Source organism: Kogia breviceps, chromosome 2 (genome assembly GCF_026419965.1).
Source record: "Kogia breviceps isolate mKogBre1 chromosome 2, mKogBre1 haplotype 1, whole genome shotgun sequence".
Taxonomy (NCBI): Eukaryota; Metazoa; Chordata; class Mammalia; order Artiodactyla; family Physeteridae; genus Kogia; species Kogia breviceps.
Genome location: NC_081311.1, coordinates 157,946,945 through 157,967,769, shown reverse-complemented (window position 1 = coordinate 157,967,769; position 20,825 = coordinate 157,946,945). Strand labels below are relative to the sequence as shown.

General features: G+C 36.9%; 1 protein-coding gene across 4 annotated transcripts in view; it reads left to right on the top strand.

Moving 5' to 3' along the window:
* The window catches only part of HIBCH (3-hydroxyisobutyryl-CoA hydrolase), a 91,159-nt gene that overhangs the window by 39,428 nt on the left and 30,906 nt on the right, over positions 1–20,825 (top strand). For all 4 annotated transcript variants that reach the window (XM_059054675.2, XM_067026452.1, XM_067026454.1 and 1 more), the window contains one exon: positions 12,707–12,785. In XM_059054675.2, the coding sequence (XP_058910658.1) occupies positions 12,707–12,785 (79 nt within the window). The remainder of the gene's footprint in view (positions 1–12,706; positions 12,786–20,825) is intronic.

Genomic DNA, 20,825 nt, shown 5'->3' with positions numbered 1-20,825 from the left:
AGGTTTGGGAGTATGAAGGAGATAGCGGTTCAGTTCCGAGGTTAGAGAGGTAAGCAAGAAGCCAGATCAGTCCTCTTAGATATAAGTTGTTTATCCTGAGATCAAGAGGGAGAGCCATTTTAAAGTGCTTTTAGCCAGGGAAATGGCTTGCATGGTGCATTTTAGACAGAGAACTCTCCTGTGGGACGAACAGGTTGTAGGGAGGTTAGGATTGGTTGTAAAGAGATTATTCAGGAAGCTCTTGCAGGGATCCAGGAGGGAGATTATGGTGATTTTGAACTAGCATGGAGATAATGAAGGGGGGTGGAAATTAGGTAGATTTAAGGGAGATACTTAGGAGGAGACTTGGTGGGATTTGAGGATGTATTGGATGTGAGAGATAAAGGGGAGAAGGAGGCAAGGTTGACTTCCAGGTTTCCAGACTGGGCAGTGGATGAACGGTGGACTGTTTACTTGAGATTTGGGAGAAAGTGTGGCTGGGGGTGGTTGGGGAGAGTGAAGGGAGATGAGTTTAATTTGTTCCGTGTGAAATACCTGTGGGCTTATCCACGTGGGAGTGTTTTGTCTGAACAAAAGTGTTTTGTCGGTTATGCACATCTGGAACTCGGGGTGCTGCTTGAGCGGGAGGTATAACTTTAGGACTTACAGAGGCACAGTATGCTCCAAAGTGTGTGCTTCTGCAACATGAATTAGCTCATAAGTGACTGGTAAATGGGAAAATGATGTTAGGATAATGCAAAAATTATATTGATTCATATGCAGTTTTTTCTAGGCAAGGGGAGATAGGATAGTGGCAGTAGATATATAATCATCTAGACAGGAAAAGGGTGCTTAATTACCTCAGTTGCTGTACTGTGAATAGGCATTCTCTTGTCTGTATTTTAAGAAAATTAAAAAAAAAAAAAAAAACCCATGCAAACAAATGCCTGTTTCTGGGTGGACCTCCACCGTAAAGTGAACCCTCAACTCTTGGCACTTGGTGTTCAATGGCGGTCCCACTGGCTTATAGCTGCACTTTCCACTGCTTTGTCTCAGCATGTGCCAGTCCTGCTCTGATTAAAGTATTGCCATTCTTTCCACTTTATTTTTGTGCATTTTAAATATCTGCTGTGGCATTCTCTGTTCACATTGAGCTGGTGGTCCTAATCAAGTCCCTGGCCTGGGACCATTTATGCTTTCTGTTAGCACTCAGATTACAAAGTTGCACAGGTTTTGAGCAGACTGCCGAAACTCTATTTTTCTTTTAAGTTCTGTGCAGTTTTGTAGAGCCTGAGGATTTTTTTTTCAGTAACTCATCGTGTTATAGCAGAGAAACTTGTATTGAAAATTTGTCAGTAGAAAAAGATAATGCAAGGAAATGTGACAGAAATAGAGTGACAACCAAAGTAAGTCCAGAATGGAATACAAAAAAATGTGTATTGGTCAGAGGCAGAACAAGGAGCCTATAAAAGACACTGAAAAAGGGGGGCCCAGAGGGGCAAACCAGAAGAGTGGACTTGTCATGGGAACCTTCAAGTTGGCTTCTGTGCCCCAGAAACCTTTGAGAGTTTCTTTGCTTTGTGGTAAAGAACCATATTCCAGGTTTGTTTTGTACATTTTATTCACCAGACCTAAAATTGGGTGTTTTTCCAAGGCAGCCCTGGTTACTTTTATTAGGAAATGATGGTTAGCAATAATAATCTGGGCACTAGTTAAGTTGGTAATTGCTTCTAGGCCTTTTTGAAGGGAACTAAGAATATGTGTTTTATTTTTAAGAGAAAATAGGTCCTAGATCCTGAGTTCAGTACTTCCTATTCAAATTTAGATTCTTACTTCTTTGATATTTGTAACTTTCTTCTCATGTATGTTGAAAATCTTTATTTAAAAAAAAACATTAAGATTGTGACAAATTTGCTATGTCCTAATGTGTATAATAGATTCAGAATAACAATAAATGTTATTATGAAGAATAGTCACTTGAAATAATTGCTGTCGTTGCCCTATACCAAAATTTTTTAGTAACTTAGCTTTTTTCATATTTTTCCAGAGTATTCAACTTGGTTCTCATGAAATAACTATTTATGACTGACATTTGGTAATCTCTGAACTCAACAAATCAGAGAAGTATCAGGTATATCAAAAAGTAGCCAGAGGGCTTCCCTGGTGGCACAGTGGTTGAGAATCCACCTGCTAATGCAGGGGATACGGGTTTGAGCCCTGGTCCGGGAGGATCCCACATGCCATGCAGAGTGACTAAGCCCGTGCGCCACAACTACTGAGCCTACGCTCTAGAGCCCATGTGCCACAACTACTGAAGTCCACGTGCCTAGAGCCCATGCTCCGCAACAAGAGAAGCCACTGCAATGAGAAGCCCGCGGGCACCACAACAAAGAGTAGCCCCTGCTTGCCCGAAGACCCAATGCAGCCAAAAATAAAATAAATAAATTTATATATTAAAAAAAAAGTAGCCAGAGAGTAGCTTTCAGGATGCTAGTTAATATAGATATTAGTTTTACAGAGTTAATGGAAATTGTTGGTAAATCTGAGGTCGATTAAGAGTACTCCTGTTATAATAGTTCTTCTTATTTGAATATATGATATGAGGCAGTGGTTTCTTAGAGCTTCTCTTTTTAAACATCTATTAAGGGCTTCCCTGGTGGCGCAGTGGTTGAGAATCCGCCTGCCGATGCAGGGGACACGGGTTCGTGCCCCGGTCCGGGAAGATCCCACATGCCGCGGAGCGGCTGGGCCCGTGAGCCATGGCCACTGAGCCTGCGCGTCCGGAGCCTGTGCTCCGCAACGGGAGAGGCCACAACAGTGAGAGGCCCGCGTACCACAAAAAAAAAAAAAAAAAAAAAAAAAATTAAACATCTATTAAATATGATTGGGATTGACATATACACGCTAATATGTATAAAATAGGTAACTAATAAGAACCTGCTGTATAAAAAATAAAATTAAAAATAAACAATAGACATTTAAATATAATATGTGGTATGTTATAATATATTGGGGGAATGTGCTTATTTAGGCAAAAAACTTGAGCATGAATCCAGGAGGTGCGTAAGAGTTATTTCTAATTTATGTTTTGTTTTTTTAATTAAGTGATTTATTTATGGCTGCATTCAGGCTGCGTTGGGTCTTTGTTGCTGCGCGGGCTACTCTCGTTGTGGTGCACTGGCTTCATGTTGCGGTGGCTTCTTTGTTGCGGAGCACGGGCTGTAGGTATGTGGGCTCAGTAGTTGCAGTGTGTGGGCTTCAGCAGTTGTGGCTCGTGGGCTCTAGAGCGCAGGCTCAGTAGTTGTGGCACACGGGCTTGGTTGCTCCACAGCATGTGGGATCTTCCCAGACCAGGGCTCGAACCTGTGTCCCCTGCATTGACAGGTGGATTCTTAACCACTGCGCCACCAGGGAAGCCCTCTAATTTATGTTTTAATGTATGATGTATCAGAATTATATTTCTGCTCACTGGCTTTTTTAAAAATTGAGGTATAATTGACATATAATGTTTTAGGTGACAACGTAATGATTTGATGTATGTATATGTTGTGAAACCGTAAGTTAACACTCATCACCACACATAATTGAAAAAAATTATTTTCATATAACTTTTAAGTTTTACTCTCAGCAATTTTCAAATATCTCTCTGATATTTCTGTTTAAAGTAAAACTGTACCTCCAAGGATGGTAGACTGTTAATTCATAAATAAATTAAATATTTCTACCTCAATTATTTGTTTCTGCTGAATATAATTTTTGTCCAAAAATAACATGACTTATATGAATCCAAAGCAGGATAATGTAAATGCTCTCTGTAGTCTATCAAAATACATTAATATTATGTAATTGATATGTTAATACTATTAATATGCAATATTAGCCTGTTAACATTAATGTGAGAAGCATAATAAAAATATCTTTGTTTTTACTGTGTAGGCTGCTAATCTCTAAGGCATGTGGTCCCAGAGATACATTATGAAACATTTTATGATTATGATATTAACTTTTATACCATAGTGACATAATGTGTGATGAAAATTTATTTGAATTTCTAACAGAAATATATACCTAATTTCAAAGAATCATTTATAATCTTGAATGATGGTGAGAGAAGACTCTCATGTACTCACTGATACTGAGATGCAGTGTTCATTCTGGACAGGAGCTTACTCATTCTCTCTGATTAAAATTTAAATTCATGACTCTGTGTGAGCATTAGTTACATCACCCCATTGTATGCCTTTATGAGTTTGTTGTTTTCTTTACTGTGGTTGTTGGCGCTGGTTACTCTGGAACATTTATTTTTATTTTTATTTTCATTTGGATCAAAAAGACTTGTGAAACAATTTCAATTAGTAATATAGTACAGAGAACTCCAGTGTATCCTTCATCCACATTCCCTATTATTTCCGCATTTGTTTTATTTTCTCTTCTTCTCTCCCACATGTGTCTATGAATAATTTTTTTCTGAACCATTTGAAAGTTGAAGACATGATAATTCTTTATTGCTAAATTTTTCAGTGTGTATTCCTTAAGAATAAAACACCAAAATCAGGGAATTTAACACTGAGGTATTATTATCTGGAACATTTCTTTTTCAGGCACCAAATTAAATTGTTCTACATGTGTTTTTGTTTTTGTGTTGGGGGATTAATCTTGCCATTAGTATAAATCATCGAGTAATTGGCTATATATTAAATTAACTTTAAATATCTGTATAATTATCAATTTTTAAAAATGTGCTTTTTGTCTAGAATAGTAATATTATCTGGAAATATAGAAGTGATACTCATTTCTAGTTACTGATAAGCATATTTGCATTTTGAAGGATTTAATTGTGCTTTTTAAATAATTATGAGATCTTCTTTAAAAGCCTTAAAGCTATACCAGCCTTTTTCATCTGTTGAACAGTGAAAACTCATCTAGCTCTAGTCTCTCAATTAAAAAAAAAAAAATCTTAGATCGCATAAGTTCTGCATTTAAGAATCCCAGACTTTAAACAAGTAGGGTACGAGTTTGACTACATTCATATGTTCAGTTATTTATGCTTATCCATATTAATATTCTCTATACTATTATAGAGAATATTAATATTATTATTAATTAATAATATTATTATTAAACAATATTATTGTTTAATAATAATCCAAGTAAAAAACAAAGAATGTCAGAATGCTTGAGACACCATAAATATAAGGCACAGAAGGGTTAAATGTAAAATAATAGAAAAAGTGTTTACCAACACTAAAATAAAGCTGATACAGCTATTTTAATATCAAATAAGGTACATTTTATGGCAAAAGCTTTTACTTGATATAGGACATTTCATAGTTATAATAAACAGGTATGACAAATCTAAATTTGTATGTCCTGTGAATCTTTCTATTGTGTATTTTTTCTCTTGGGCTTTAGTCATGTGGTCTTATGTCAGATTATTTCTAATTGAGTGCTGGTTATTTCTAATTGAGTTATTTCTACTTGAGTATTATTTGAGCCCTAATATGGCATAATCTTCCTACCGTTGTTTCTAGTAGGAATCTAGGCTAAGGGCACTAGCAGTCTCAGATCATCTCAATCCTGTCAGGAATGGGAGTATTTGAAGCTGAGCATTTGAATCTGAGCATTTGAATCCAGGCCACCCTAACTTCTAATGTGTAACATTTTGGGTCCCAGTTCAGCAAGACCTCAATTTCAGTTCTTATTCTCTTAGCAGATAGGGCTTAGTTCAGTCTGTTGAAAGCTATTTAGCTTTTCACCTTCTTAAGTTCAGTGTAGTCAGATTCTGAAAGTAATTTTATTGACTCTAATCAACTATAGAAAGATATTTTATAAATACTTGTCTAAAACTCTCAATTTATAGCAATATGAAGCTGAACAGAATTGCTTAATGAGTTTCATAATGTACAGTATGACACTGAGAAACAATGGGAACAAACCTCTGCCTCTGTGAAATAACTCTACTGGTGTGATATTTTCAAACGTTAAAAAATGTTTAATCTTGCAAAAAAGTAGAAAGCCCTTAAAGGGGAAGTAGACAAAACCACAATCCTAGGAGAAGATTTGAACATACTTCTTTCAATGACAGATAAAGCAGAGACATAAACAGTATATGTACATATATACACATACATTTTACATGCATGCACATGATTTGAACATGGCCCAATAAACGATCCAATTAACATGGACTCAGTAACTATAGATTTCATGTTCAATTCATGTGTGCATGGAACATTTACCAAAACTGGCAATAGAATTAGTCTCAGCATATTCCAAAGGATTAATCTTACAGACTGTAATCTGGCCCCAATGGAATTAAGCTAGTAATCAATAATAGACAGAAAATACTGAATGTTTGGAACATGTTTCTGCTACGCTTTGAGGGTATGGAAGGATTACTTAAATTACACTAAATGGATTACACTAAATGTACCATAAACAAAAATAACATTCGATTGTACTAAAATTAAGAAGCTCTATTCATTCCAAGACGACATTAAGAGAGTGAAAAGGCAAGCCACCGACTGGAAAATAGGTATTTGGAATACAGTCCCTTGTTCTCAGCAGGGGATTGGTTCCAGGACCCCCATCCGATGCTAAAACCCAAGGATGCTCAAGTCCATTGTATAAAATAGCATAGTATTTGCATGTAACATACGCACATCCTCCCATATATTTTAAATCATCCCTAGATTACTTACAATACCTAACACAGTGTAAATGCTATGTAAGTAGTTGTAAACGGTGTAAATGCTATGTAAATAGTTGCTGGTATGCAGCAAATTCCAGTTTTGTTTTTTGGAACTTTTTGTTGGAATTTTTTAGAAAATATTTTTGGTCTGTGGTTAGTTGAATCTGCAGATGAGGAGCTGTGAATATGGAGGGCTGACTATACATATATTTGGCAAGAAATCATGAAGGATGTAGAAAGAATTTCTACCAATCAATAAGAAAATCCAATGGAAAAATGAGCAATAGATTAGACATTTCATAAAGAGAATATGCAGATGACCAAAACGTGACAAAGCACTCAATTGCATTAATCAGCAAGAAAAGGAAAACTGAAACCACAATGAAATACTAATATATACTCACTAGAGTGGCTGAAATGTTTTCTATGTGAGTCTGTTTCTGTTTTGTAAATAAATTTATTTGTATTATTTTTAAAATTTCATATATAAGTGATGTATGATATTTGTCTTTCTCTGTCTGACTTCACTTAGTATGATAATTTCTAGGTCCATCCATGTTGCTACAAATGGCATTTCATTCTTTTTTATGGCTGGGTAGTATTCTATTGTATATATATACCACATCTTTATTCATTCATCTCTTGATGGACATTTAGGTTGCTACCATGTCTTGGCTATTGTAAATAATGCTGCTTTGAACATTGGGGTGTATGTACCTTTTTTGTCTTTTCCAGATATATGCCCAGAAGTGGAATTGCTGGATCATATGGTAACTCTATTTTTAGTGTTTTTTGGTGTGTTTTTTTTTTTTGCGGTACACGGGCCTCTCACTGTTGTGGCCTCTCCCATTGCGGAGCACAGGCTCCGGACATGCAGGCCCAGCAGCCATGGCTCACGGGCCCAGCCGCTCCGCAGAATGTGGGATCCTCCCAGACTGGGGCACAAACCCGTGTCCCCTGCATCAGCAGGCGGACTCTCAACCACTGCGCCACCAGGGAAGCTCCTATTTTTAGTTTTTTAAGGAACCTCCATACTGTTCTCTGTAGTGTTTGAACCAATTTACATTCCCACCAACAGTGTATAAGGGTTCCGTTTTCTCCACACCCTCTCTAGCATTTATTATGTGTAGACTTTTTCATGATGGCCATTCTGACTGGTGTGAGGTGATACCTCATGGTAGTTCTGATTTGCATTTCTCTAATAATTAGTGATGTTAAGCATATTTTCATGTGCCTGTTGTCCATCTGTATAGAATGGCTAAAATGTGATGTCGACAATTTCAAGTATTGGTGAAGATATGGAATACAAACTCATATTGCTGCTGGAGTAGAAATTGGTACTACTGCTTTGGAAAATTGTTTGATCTCGTCTTTTAAAGTTGATTGAATTAATACTCTAACCCAACAGTTTTACAACCCAACCAAAATGTATGTACTTATGCCCCAAAAGACATGTAAGAATGGTCATTGAATCGTTATTTGCAGTAGCCCCAAACTGAAAAACCTAGCTAACTATTCACAGTAGAATGAAAATAGTTTATTCATACAAAGGAATGCTGTACAATGAAAGAAATTATTGCTACATACAACATGAATAAATCTTGCAAACATAACATTGACTGAAGTCAAATAAATAATACTCTATGGCTCTATTTATATCAAGATCAAAACCTGAAAAAGTTAATCTCATTTTGTTAGAAGTCAGGATAGTAGTTACCTGAAGGATGGGGAGGGAGTAGTGGCTGACAGGGTGCATAAAAGAATTTCTGATAATCTTTATCTGGGTTTTGGTTACAAGGATGTGTTCATTTTGGGATAATTCACTGGACCTGTGTGCTAGCTGTTTGTATTATTTGTGTACTTTCGATTGTATATTTTATGTGAATTAAGAGGGAAAAAAAAAGCCAGTGTGGCTGACAAGAGTGAAAGTGAGGAAAGTGGAGAATGGTAGACCCTAAGATCAGGGAGATAGAAAGGGACCAGATCATGTAGGGCCTTATCAGCCAGGATGAGGAATTTCAGTAATATTTTAATGTGATGGGGAGTCACTGGAGAGTTTTGGGCAGGAGAATGACATGAACTGATTTACATTTAGTAAGTTTACTTGGCTGCTGTGCAGAGGATGGATTGTGGCAAAACAGAAGCAAGAGAGACTAACCCAGGCAAGAGATGATAGTGACTTCACCTGGGGTTGCAACAGTGGCAATGAAGTGGCCCAATCCAAGATATATTTTGAAGTTAGTGCTATCAAGACAGGTTCATAGGTTAGATCGTAAGATCAGAAAGAAAGGATGATGCTGAAATTTTTGGCCTGAGCAGCTGGGTGAATGGTGGTGCTGTTTGCTGAGATGGAAAAGACTGAGGGAGCAGCATGTTCAAAGAGAAATCAAGAGGTTTACTTCTGATGCATGAACATTGAGATACATATTAGATGTTTAGGTGGAGATGTTAAGTAAACAGCTAGATATAAAATTCTAGAGAAATCAGGGGTGGGAAAATAATTTGTCATTAATGTTACAGTGCTTAAAATCTTGGGGCTCTTGGAAGAGATCACCTGGGGAATGAATAGAAAGAACAGAGTACAGGTGAAGTGGAGTAGCGAGATGATATCTGATCATTGGGGCACATCAACATTTTGATGTCAGGGAGAAGAGAAGAAACAACTAATGAGTTAGAAGAAAAACCAGGAGAGTGTGTCTCAAAGCCAAGTCAGGTGTTTCCTGAAGTAGAGAATGAGCCACTCTGTCAAATGCTACAGAGATATCTAATTAGGTGATAAATGAAATTTGACTACTGGGTTGGGTAGGCTGCAGGGAGAGTATTTGTGGAGAGTTAGGAATTGGAATAAATTTTACATTTGGGGAATGAATCTGTATAACCGGTTGTTAATATAATAAAACTTGAAGACTGAAGCGTTTTTAGTCTAGCAAAGGAGTGTCTGCTAAGATTAATGGTTAATAGTATGTAATGGTAAATTTTGGAAATTTCAAGGGGGATTTAATATAAGCAACCTATAATGGATTCTTTTATATAAGATACAAAAATTAGATATGAATCTGCCATGAGAGTGCTACACCCCTTTCAACGTGGATCAGTATTTATGTCCTTAGTATCTCCAAGTCAGGTGGCTTGAATTTTCCTGGTCTTCATTTCATCTTAAGTGAAAGGCATTTTAAATTGGCTCCTAATGGTGCTTGTGTCAATGACCTCTTATTTGGAAAGCTTTTTATTAATAACTTCTTACTAAAATTTTGAAGTCTTTGACTTTGTTCATTATTTTATCAGCCAAGGCTGAAACAAAATAGCTGAATCAATGAATATGGGATCTATAGCTTCTACATGAAAGAGTACAGGGCTTATAAATTTCTTTCTTTCTTGAATTTAGGAGGTAGGGAGGGCCCTCTGTAGAGAATTTGGGCTGTTAGTGGTTCTTCTGCAAAGGAATGAGGGTTCCAAAAGATATAATGGGAATGACTATCAGGGAGAGCAGTGTTAGGAAAAAGCACACAGCAGTATTGGGATGAATTTATTAGAGGCCAAAGGCCTGAGACAGCTATTGTGTGATGCTGAATCATGACAGAATCTGGGTCTGGTTCTAACTGAAAATGTGGTGAAGAGAGTTTTTTAATTGAAAAGAACAGGGACTCACCCAAACAGATCCAGAAAAGAGAAGGGAGCAGTTAAGAGACAAGTGCAGGGAATAAATGGGAATCCAAAGACAAAAACGCAACATAGCTTATCCTCCTGAAAATTGAACTGCAAGTGTGGGCTTAAGGCAAGTTTGAGTGGTGCATTTGCCTGTTTTTCTCTCTCCAGCTATTTCTGTTTGCTTTGTTCACTGTGTTGTACAGGCTACATGCCGCTTCTCAGTTTTTTCTTCGTCACCCCATATAATTTCAGCTTTCAATTGGCTGTTGTGTCTTCTTCAGTTCAGCCACTGCTGGCGAGAGGGGAAAGTCTCTGGGCAGAGCAGATTCCTGCAGAGAAGGGGCACTGATGGGATGGGCAGTGGCCTACTGTAGTAGGTCCTCCTCACTTTAAAATTACATGATTAATTGAAATTGTAAAGGCTTGGAACTTGGGAGAAGTGGCATGAAGGCCCTGTGCCTAGTGGAGTGAGCATGGAAAGAGTGGTGGGAGATGAAGTCAGAGAGGTAGGCTCCTGGGCCATATTATGTAGAGCCTTGCAGGCCATGGAATAGAGTTTGAAGTATGTGTGTATCTCAGATAAATATCCACATCTGTTCAAATATGTGTTAGAGATACAGAGGGAAGAATCTGAAGTGTTACATACCAAATTAATAACTGTGTCTTTGAGGAGGGAGAGGGCCAACTAGGATTAGGGTTGTGGTTAGACTTTATATATGTTTTATGAAGAGAGATACAGTCATGTGCTGTTTGTGGAATTCAGAGTTAATTAGAAGAGTCAGGGGGCAATAACTAGAGGAGTAAGGTTAAGGCAGGGTCAGTCAGTAAGGCCTGGAGATCTTCTACCTGCTGTGCCGTGCCAGACGGGACCTAGTTCTTCTGAGTCCTAGGACTGAAAACATAGTCTGAAAACTGCGAATTCAGGCCAATGCTCTAAGTTCTTAGCAAGACATTCCTGAACACTAATAAGCTTTCAACTACATTGTGTTAAACTAAAGCAGAGAATAGAATGTGAGGCAAGGGTTCTTAAAACAAGAAATTATTAATAAAACTAGTAATGTTTTACTTTAATTAAAATTTGTAAGATTTTATCATCTTGAAGTGTATACCCTAATTTGGGTTAATGTTATCAAATGATTTTGTCATAATAGAATACTTATAACATGACATTTGCTTGTACAAAGAGTATCAAACATTGTAGATTTAACTTACAAATGTTAACTCCAAAGGATGTAGCTAGTGCCTGAAGAATTTTATTCATTTCCATGCTTATTTATATGGTATTTTAAAATTTAAGCTTAACATACAGTACATAAAATGTATAAGAAATTGCATGGTTTTTTTGTGTATTTTCTTAAGGTTTAAAAGTTTCAACAACTTTTAAATGGTTGAACTGAATATGAAAACACTTGAAAGGCTTGAGGAAATTGTAATGAAAAATTAGAAGAATCAAATAGAGATAAGGCCTTTTCTATTTAGCTTACACTTACTTACTCTTACTAAGTGACTGATATTGTTCCAAATATTTTACGTGTTTTAACTTGTTTACCTCTGTGATGTTAAAGATAGACTACACTAGTTAAAAAGGAATAAGAATGAGTAGAACTAAACAATCTAATAGAAGTTCTGAATAATGTGAAAAACATAACATAGGAAGTGTTTGTCACAATGTGAGCACTGACAAACTTGGATACTTTGTAATCACATGTATACCTCTTATTTTATTCAAATATATCTGTTGATTCAGAGATGAGAAGTCATTTTCAGTGACATTCAACAAGTCAGAAATAGACTTTCAGCCAAATCTTTTTATTTTGTAAAAGTTGTGTTTATGAATTTTTAAGAGTTAAATAGTTACTAAGTGTTGTATCTGAGAAAAATGATGTTGCTAATTTTATTTGATGAACTATGTGAATAAATAAAATGTGTTAATATTCTATTTAAGGTGGCTGAAATTTGCTGGAATAGCTTGGTTATGCCTTTTTGATGATTGGTTCCACTAAGAATACTCAGTGGTCCTGGGAAGAGTCACTATTCTATAATGCTGCATCTAGTTTGAAATAAGAGGGAATTGAGGAAGAGGACATGAAGCATAAGACAGGATACTAACCGAAAACATTTTAGCTAAAACAAATCTGTTCCAGATATCAGGGATACCCATGTACTTTTCACCCAGAAAATTCTTCTGAAATTGTGTGGTTTGGGGTTTCCCTCCTATCTCCTGAAATTCCTTTAAAGAAATTCTTTATGAAGAATTATATATAATATATATTATGTATATCTTTGTATATGATATAATTTACTTGGTTTATAATGTTTGTGAATGTGAGGTTTGTTTTTTTTTAACCCCCGCAGTATTTTTAAAACAATTTTTTGCCTTTTCCCTAGGGAGTTGGTCTCTCAGTTCATGGGCAATTCCGAGTGGCTACTGAAAAGTCTCTTTTTGCAATGCCAGAAACAGCAATAGGTAAAAAAAAAAAAAAAAAAAAAAAACACCAAATTTTTCATAATTACTATTAGAATTATCATCTTTTGATACATTTCAGATTACAGTTATTGAAGGAATTGATGGAATCTTGTATGAAAGAACTTTTAAAAAGAAATTATAATAGGAAGATACCTAAAAGTTTATATTAGCTCATACTTATATCTGAAAATGCAAAGGCAAGCATATTTAAACTGGAGACACTAGCACACTGTAGTCGATTTTATTTATTTATTCTTATTGAAGTATAGTTGATTTACAGTGTTGTGTTAATTTCTGCTGTACATGTATTTAATTTTAGATGAAAGATTATTAGAGGAAATATCTTGCATTCAGAGCTATGCTCCATTTTTTTTTTTTTTTTGTGGTACGTGGGCCTCTCACTGTTGTGGCCTCTCCTGTTGCGGAGCACAGGCTCCGGATGCACAGGCTCAGCGGCCATGGCTCACGGGCCCAGCCGCTCCGTGGCACATGGGATCCTCCCAGACCGGGGCACAAACCCATGTCCCCTGCATCGGCAGGTGGACTCCCAACCACTGTGCCACCAGGGAAACCCTCTATGCTCCATTTTGAGTTAACTTTTGTATGTGGTGAGAGGTATGGATCAAAGGTATAGATCAAAGTTTATTATTTTGCATAGGGAGATAAAATCATTCCCACATCATTTTTTGGAAAAAGTTACTATTTCGCCACTGATTGCCTTTGCACCTTTGTATGTGCTGATCTTGGTGCCAACACCACACTGTCTTGATTACTGTTGCTTTATAGTAAGTCTTGATCAAGTAATGATAATCCTCTAATTTTGTTCTTTTTTTTTTCTTTCAAGTTGTTTTGGTTCTATAGATCCTTTGTATTTCTATGTGAATTTTAGAGTGATTTTGTAAGTTTCAACAAAAAAGCCTGTTAGAATTTTTATTTGGATTGTCTAGGATCTATCAATTTAGGGAGAATTGTCATCTTTACAGTGTTGAGTCTTTAGACCTGTGAGCAAGGTATATCTTTCCATTTGTTTAGGTCTTCTTTAATTTCCCTAAGCCATGTTTTGTAGTTTTCAGTTTCTTATACATCTTTTGTCAGATTTTTCCTTAAGTATTTCATATTATTCAATGATATTATTCATCATATTTTTAAAATCTAGTTCTGATGTTAGTTATCAATATATAGAAATTTAATTGAGTTTTGTACTATCTATCCTGTAAACTTGATAAACTCACTTATTAGTTCTAGTAGATACTTTGTAGATTGAACTGGATTTTCCAAATAGATAATTATGTTGTTTACAAATAAAGTACATTTTACTTTTTTCTTTCCCATCTGGATACTTTTTATTTTTACTTGCCTTATTCCACTGGGTAGAACCTCCAATACAATGTTGAACAGATACGTTGAGAGTGGGCCTTCTTGCCTTGTTCAGGATCTTAGGGGGAAAACATTCAGTCCTTCACCAATTAAGTATGATATTAGGTATAAGTTTTTCATAGGTGCCCCTTATCAGGATGAGGAACTTTCCTTCTGTTCCTAGATTTCTAAGGGGTTTTATTAGGAATGGACTTTGGATTTTGTAATTTTTTTCAGCATGTGTTGAGATGATCATTGGTTTTTCTTTTTTAGTTTGTTAAGGGTGGATTACTTTGATTGGTTTTTTAACGTTAAACTAACCCTGCTTTGCTGGGATAAATCTCATTCTAGTATGATGTGTCCTACTTTTTATATGTTGTTGGGTTTGTTACACAAATATTTTATTTGGAATTTTTGCATCTGTGTTCATGAGGGATATTCATCTATAGTTTTCTGGTAACATAATTTTGATATCATTTTGCTTGCTTCATTTTGCTTCATTTTGGTTATCAGGGTAATGCTGGGTTCATTTCTGGAAAAGTTCCGGTAGAATTGATTCTTTTTTTTCTTTTTTTTCATGTGTTTGGTAGAATTCACTAGTGAAGCCATCTAGGCCTAGAGTTTTCTTTGTGGAGAGGTTTTTAACTACAAATTCAAAAACTTTAATAGATGTAGGCTATTCAAGTTACCTATTTCTTTTTTGCACAAACTTTAGTAATTTGGGTCTTTTAAGGAGTTTGTCCATTTATTAGCATAAAGTTCATTTCCTTATTATCTTTTTAGTATCTGTAGAAACTATAGTAATACCTGGCTTTCTCATCCTTTTTTTTTTTTTGGCCATGCCATGCAGCATTTGGGATCTTAGTTCCCTGACCAGGAATCAAACCTGTGCCCCCTGCATTGGGAGCGTGGAGTTTTAACCACTGGACTGCCAAGGAAGTCCCTCTTTCATTCTTGATATTAGTAATTTGTCTTCTCTTTTTTTTTTCTGATCACTCTAATTAGAGGTTTATTAATTTTATTGATCTCAAAAGAAGTTTTTTGGTTTTCTGTTTTATTGATTTCTGCTCTGATATTTATTACTTCCTTCTATTTACTTGAAGTTTTTTCTCCTTTCTCTAGTCTCCTAAGGTGAAACCTGAGGTCATTGATATGAGACCCAGGTATAGAATTCTATTCTGATGTTTAAATGTCAGTACTTTAAAGATTTTGCTACACAATCTTCTCATTTATGTTGTTTTCCATGAGAAATCTGCTCTTATCCTTATCTTCTTCGTTCCTCTGTAAATAAGTGTTTTTTTTTTTTTTTTTTTACTTTCTCTGGCTGCTCTTAAGATTTTCTGCTGATCACTTGTTTTGGTATGCCTTGATCCCTTGATTATGATACGTACCTTTTTGTAGCTTTCTTCTTGTTTCTTATGATTGTGTTTATTGGACTAGTTAGGTTTATAGTTTTTGTCAGATTTGGAAATTTTGACATTATTTCTTCAAATATTTTTCTGTCCCCCACCCCATTTCCTTTTCCGGAACTCCATTTAAACTTTTGTTAAGCTCACTCAAGTATTGTCGATTTTATTTTTTTTTCCTTTTTTCTATTTTAGATATTTGCTATTCATGTGTTTTCAAGTTCACTAATCCTTTCTTTTGCAAAGTCAAAACTGCCCTTAATCCCATTCAGGTATTTTTTAGCTTATACATTCATCTTAGTTTTCATCTATAGTAGTATCATTTGAGTTTTTAAAATATATATATTATTTGTTTTTTCTTTTTTAAAATTTATTTATTTTATTGATTTATTTTTGGCTGTGTTTGGGTCTTTGTTGCTGTGTGTCAGCTTTCTCTAGTTGCGGAGAGTGGAGGCTACTCTTCATTGCAGTGCATGGGCTTCTCATTGCAGTGGCTTCTCTTGTGGAGCACGGGCTCTAGGCACACGGGGTTCAGTAGTTGTGGCACGTGGGCTCAGAATTTGTGGCCTGTGGGCTCTGGAGTGCAGGCTCAGTAGTTGTGGCTCACGGGCTTAGTTGCTCTGCAGCATGTAGATCTTCCCAGGCCAGGGCTCTAACCTGTGTCCCCTGCATTGGCAGGCAGATTCTTAACCACTGCACCACCAGGGAAACCACTCTTATTTGCTTTTATTTAACTTTTTGAACATATGGTATATGTTTATTATAACTGTGTTGATGTCCTTGTTTGCTAATTCTTATGTTTATGTCAGTTATGGGTCAGTTTTTCTCATTTTGGTTTTTTGTTTTGTTTTGTTTTGTCTTTATAGATAATGTTACAACATTTCAAACTTTATTCAAACACACCAGCGGCGGCAAAGAGCACAAACAAGGGACAGGCATGATTGCTAACTCCAGGATCAAAGGCCAGGAAGGAGCTCGAGAGAGCCTGTTGGTCCCTGCCTTCCCCACACCTTGCTGTCGCGTTTCTTTCTTTTTTTTTTTTTTTTTTTTTTTTACTGGTGTATAGTTGCTTTACACTGCTGTGTCAATTTCTGCTGTACAGCAAAGTGAATCAGCCATATGTATACATACGTCCCTTCCTTTTTGGATTTCCTGCCCATTTAGGTCACCACAGAGCACTGAGTAGAGTTCCCTGTGCTATACAGTAGGTTCTCATTAGTTATCTATTTTATACATATTAGCATATATATGTCAATCCCAATCCCCCAATTCATCCCCCACACCTTTTCCCCCTTGGTGTCCATACATTTGTTCTCTACATCTGTGTCTCTATTTCTGCTTTGCAAGTAAGATCATCTATACCATTTTTCTAGATTCCACATATATGCGTTGATATACAATATTTGTTTTTCTCTTTCTGACTTACTTTACTCCATATGACAGTCTCTAGGTCTTTCCACGTCTCTGCAACAGTTCAGGATCAAATTTGATTGATTGTTTTATCATGTCATCATGGGTGGCAATTTCTTGCCTTTTTAGATCCCTGGTAATTTTTGACTGGATTCTAGACATTGTAAGCTTTACTTTGTTGAGTGCTGGATATTTTTGTATAGATGGTTCCCAACTTATGGTGGTCTGACTTATAATTTTTTGATTTTACGATTTTACAGTGGTGCAAAAGCAATATACATGCAGTAGAAACTGTACTTTGAATTTTGAATTTTGACCTTTTCTTTGGCTGGCCATATCTGGTACCATACTCTCATGTGATGCTGGGCAGTGGCAGCGAGCCATAGCTCCTATGCAGCCACACAATCACAAGGATAAATAACTGATACTTAGAACCTTTTTGTTTTTCGCTTTTAGCATAATAGTCAATAAATTATATGAGATATTCAAAACTTTAGGCCTTGTGTTAGATGATCTTGCCCAACTTTAGGCTAATATAAGTGTTCTGAGCACATTTAAGGTAGGCTAGGCTAAGCTATGATGTTTGGAAGTTAGGTGTATTAAATGCATTTTTGTCTTATGGTATTTTCAACTTATGATTTGTGATGGATTTATCAGGATGTAACCCCAATGTAAATTGAGGAAGATCTGTATTCTTTTAAATATTCTTGAGCTTGCTTCTGGGATGAGGTTATGTTGGAAACAGTTTGTTCCTTTCAGGTTTTTTAGGTTTTTTAAAAATTTATTATTATTATTATTTTTAGATGCAAGGTTGGAGCACTGCTCAGGCTAGGGCTAATTATTTCCTACTACTGAAATGAGACCCTTCTTTGCATTCTACTCAGTGCCCCCACGAATCCTGAGTTCTCATAGTCTGATTGGTGGGAACAGGCACTATTCTTAGCCCTGTGTAGGTTCCTAGTACTGTTCTCTATAATCCTTTCCTGTGGTTCTTTCCATAACTTCAGGCAGTTTCTTCATACACATGTACTGATCAGTACCAAGCTGAGAACTTAAGGGAGACACTCTGCAGATCTCCAGAGTTTTCTCTCTGTGCAGCTCTCTCCTCTCTGGTACTCTGTTCTGGGAATTCTGTCTGCCTCAGTCTCCCTGGATTCTTAGCTTTATTCCCCTCAAATCAAGGGCTGTTCTGGGCCTGGACATTCTCTCAAGGCATTAAGCTGGAGCTTTTGTAGAGTTTACCTCACTTGTTTTCAGATATTCAGAGATCACTTACCTTTATTGCCTGATGGTCCAGTTTGTTGAAAACTGATATTTCGTATATTGCATTTGTTTTTCTATAGTTATTTCAAGTAGGAGAGTAAATTTAGTCCCTCTTACTCCATCTTATCCAAAGTGTAATTCTCCTGGATGGCTACTTTAGATTACATGGTTAAAGAAGTTTTCCAAGGAGATATCCTTTGGGCTGAGATTTGAATGACAAGAGGGAAGCAGCTCTATTAATATCTTAGAACAGAATACTGTGGTGTTAAGAAGTTAGTCTAAGGCAAGAATAAAGCTTTACCTGTTCAAGGAACCAAATAGAGTCAACTGTCTGAATCAAGGGCAGGTGTGTTATAGTGTGCTCTTCAAGAGGTACACAGGGACCTCTGTGAAGAGTTTGGATTTAAACCTAAACATTATGGGAAACTGTGGGAGAGTTTAAAGCAGGGATTGGCATGGTCTGGTTTACATTTTAATACCATTATTCTGGCTGCTTTAAGGATAATGGATTGTAGAGGATGCAAGAGTAGAGAGGCTTGTTAGGAGGTCATTTCATTAATCTAGAGCTCTGCTGTCTGATACTGTGGCCACTAACCACAGATGGCTATTTAATATAATTTAAATTTAAACAAATTCAGTCCCTCAGTTGCAAAGTGTTTAATAGGCACATCTGGTTAGTGGCAGCATAGATTATAGAACATTTTCATCATCATAGGAAATTCTATTGGATAGCACAGGTCTAGAGAGAGATAATTTTAAGCTTGGAGTAATATGGAGCTGTAGAGTTGGAATAGAATGGATAGATTTAGAAAATGTTTTGGAGGTAACTTGCTCGCTGATATAACGAATAAGGAATAATTCCAAGGTGTTTAGGTAGTGCTACTAGATGGATGAGGCCAATTAGGGAAAGAACAGTATGGTTGGAGGGATGAGAATCAGGAGTTGTGTTTTTACCACGTTATATATGGGATGCTTATTATCTATGTGGTTAAATCTAGAATGCAGATTTGAGAGTTTGTATTCAAGGGAAAAAGGCATAACTAGATAGACAGATTTGGGACTGTATTGGTCTGCTAGGGCTGCCATAACAAAATACCAAGACTGGGTAGCTTAAACAACATTTATTTCTCCCAGTCCTGGAGGCTGGAAGTCCAACATCATGGTGTTGGCAGGTTTCGTTTCACCCAAGGTCCCTGTCCTTGGCTTGTAGACAGCTGCCTTCTCTCTGTCCTCACATGGCCTTTCCTCTGTGTGTGCCCTCAGTGTCTCTTCCTCTTACAAGGACACCAGTCCTATTAGATAAGGCCCCCACTCTTATAACCTCACTTAACCTTAATTACCTCTTTAGAGGCCCTTTTCTCCAAATTGTCACCTTGTAGGGTTAGGACTTCAGCTTAAGAATTTTGGGACACCATTTGGGACACAGTTCCGTCCCTAACAGGGACTGATCCGCATATAGATATTATCTAAAGCTATAAGAGCTACGGAAATGCGTGTGTGGGGTATCGGAGAGCCTCAGATGAGACCTAGGCACAGCAGTGGGCACAGGTCCAGCAAGGGAGGTCGAGCCAGTATGGGGAACTGGAAAGAAGCAGCCATTGAGGCAAAGGGTGAAGAGGGAGAATGTGGTGCCCTGGAATAGACAGGAGTGTTTTTACTTGGGCACAGTGTTCCTGGGGTTCAGTGGCAAGTAGGAATGAATATTGAGAAACAGAAAGATGACCAGAGTGGCTGGAATATAGTGAGTGAGTAGTAAGAGATGTAATTGAAAAAGTGGTCAGGGGCCTTGAAGACTGATAAAGGTGTTAGTTTCTTGGGTTTTTTAAAAAATTAATTTTTTTTTTTGGCTGCCTTAGGTCTTTGTTGCTGTGCGCGGGCTTTCTCTAGTTGTGGCGAGCAGGGGCTACTCTTTGTTGCGGTTCGTGGGCTTCTCATTGGGTGGCTTCTCTTGTTGCAGAGCACGGGCTTTAGGCACGTGGGCTTCAGTAGTTGTGGCACACGGGCTCAGTAGTTGTGATTCGCGGGCTCTAGAGCGCAGGCTCAGTAGTTATGGTGCGTGGGCTTAGTTGCTCCGCAGCATGTGGAATCTTCCTGGGCCAGGGCTCGAACCCGTGTGCCCTGCATTGACAGGTGGATTGTTAACCACTCTGCCACCAGGGAAGCCCTAGGAACTTTTTGACAAGTAGAATTGGGAAGAATTTGAATGCTTGTATTTTTATCTGAATTAATTGAAGCAATTTTCAAATAGGTGGATTATAAACCTAGAGGGTCACAATTGTTTAAGGAGCTCTTAAACACCAAAAAGTAGTGTACTGGCAAGTATTTGCATATATGCTATTTTTAGTTGTTGCCAGTAGAGAGAATAAGGGAATTTTAAAAATACTCATGGTTAAGAGAAGAGTTAAGTGCAAGTGATTTAATTAGGTATAAACTTGTTCATTTAGTAGGACTAATGGTTATCATATCACTTTAAGTATCTTGAATATTAGATAATTGACTGTTTGGACATTGATTAAATGGTAATAATAATTTATCACATAGCCTTAGAGCTAAAAAAATATATATTTTTTCCTGTGCTTATCATTCGGAAAGAAAATATTTTTTC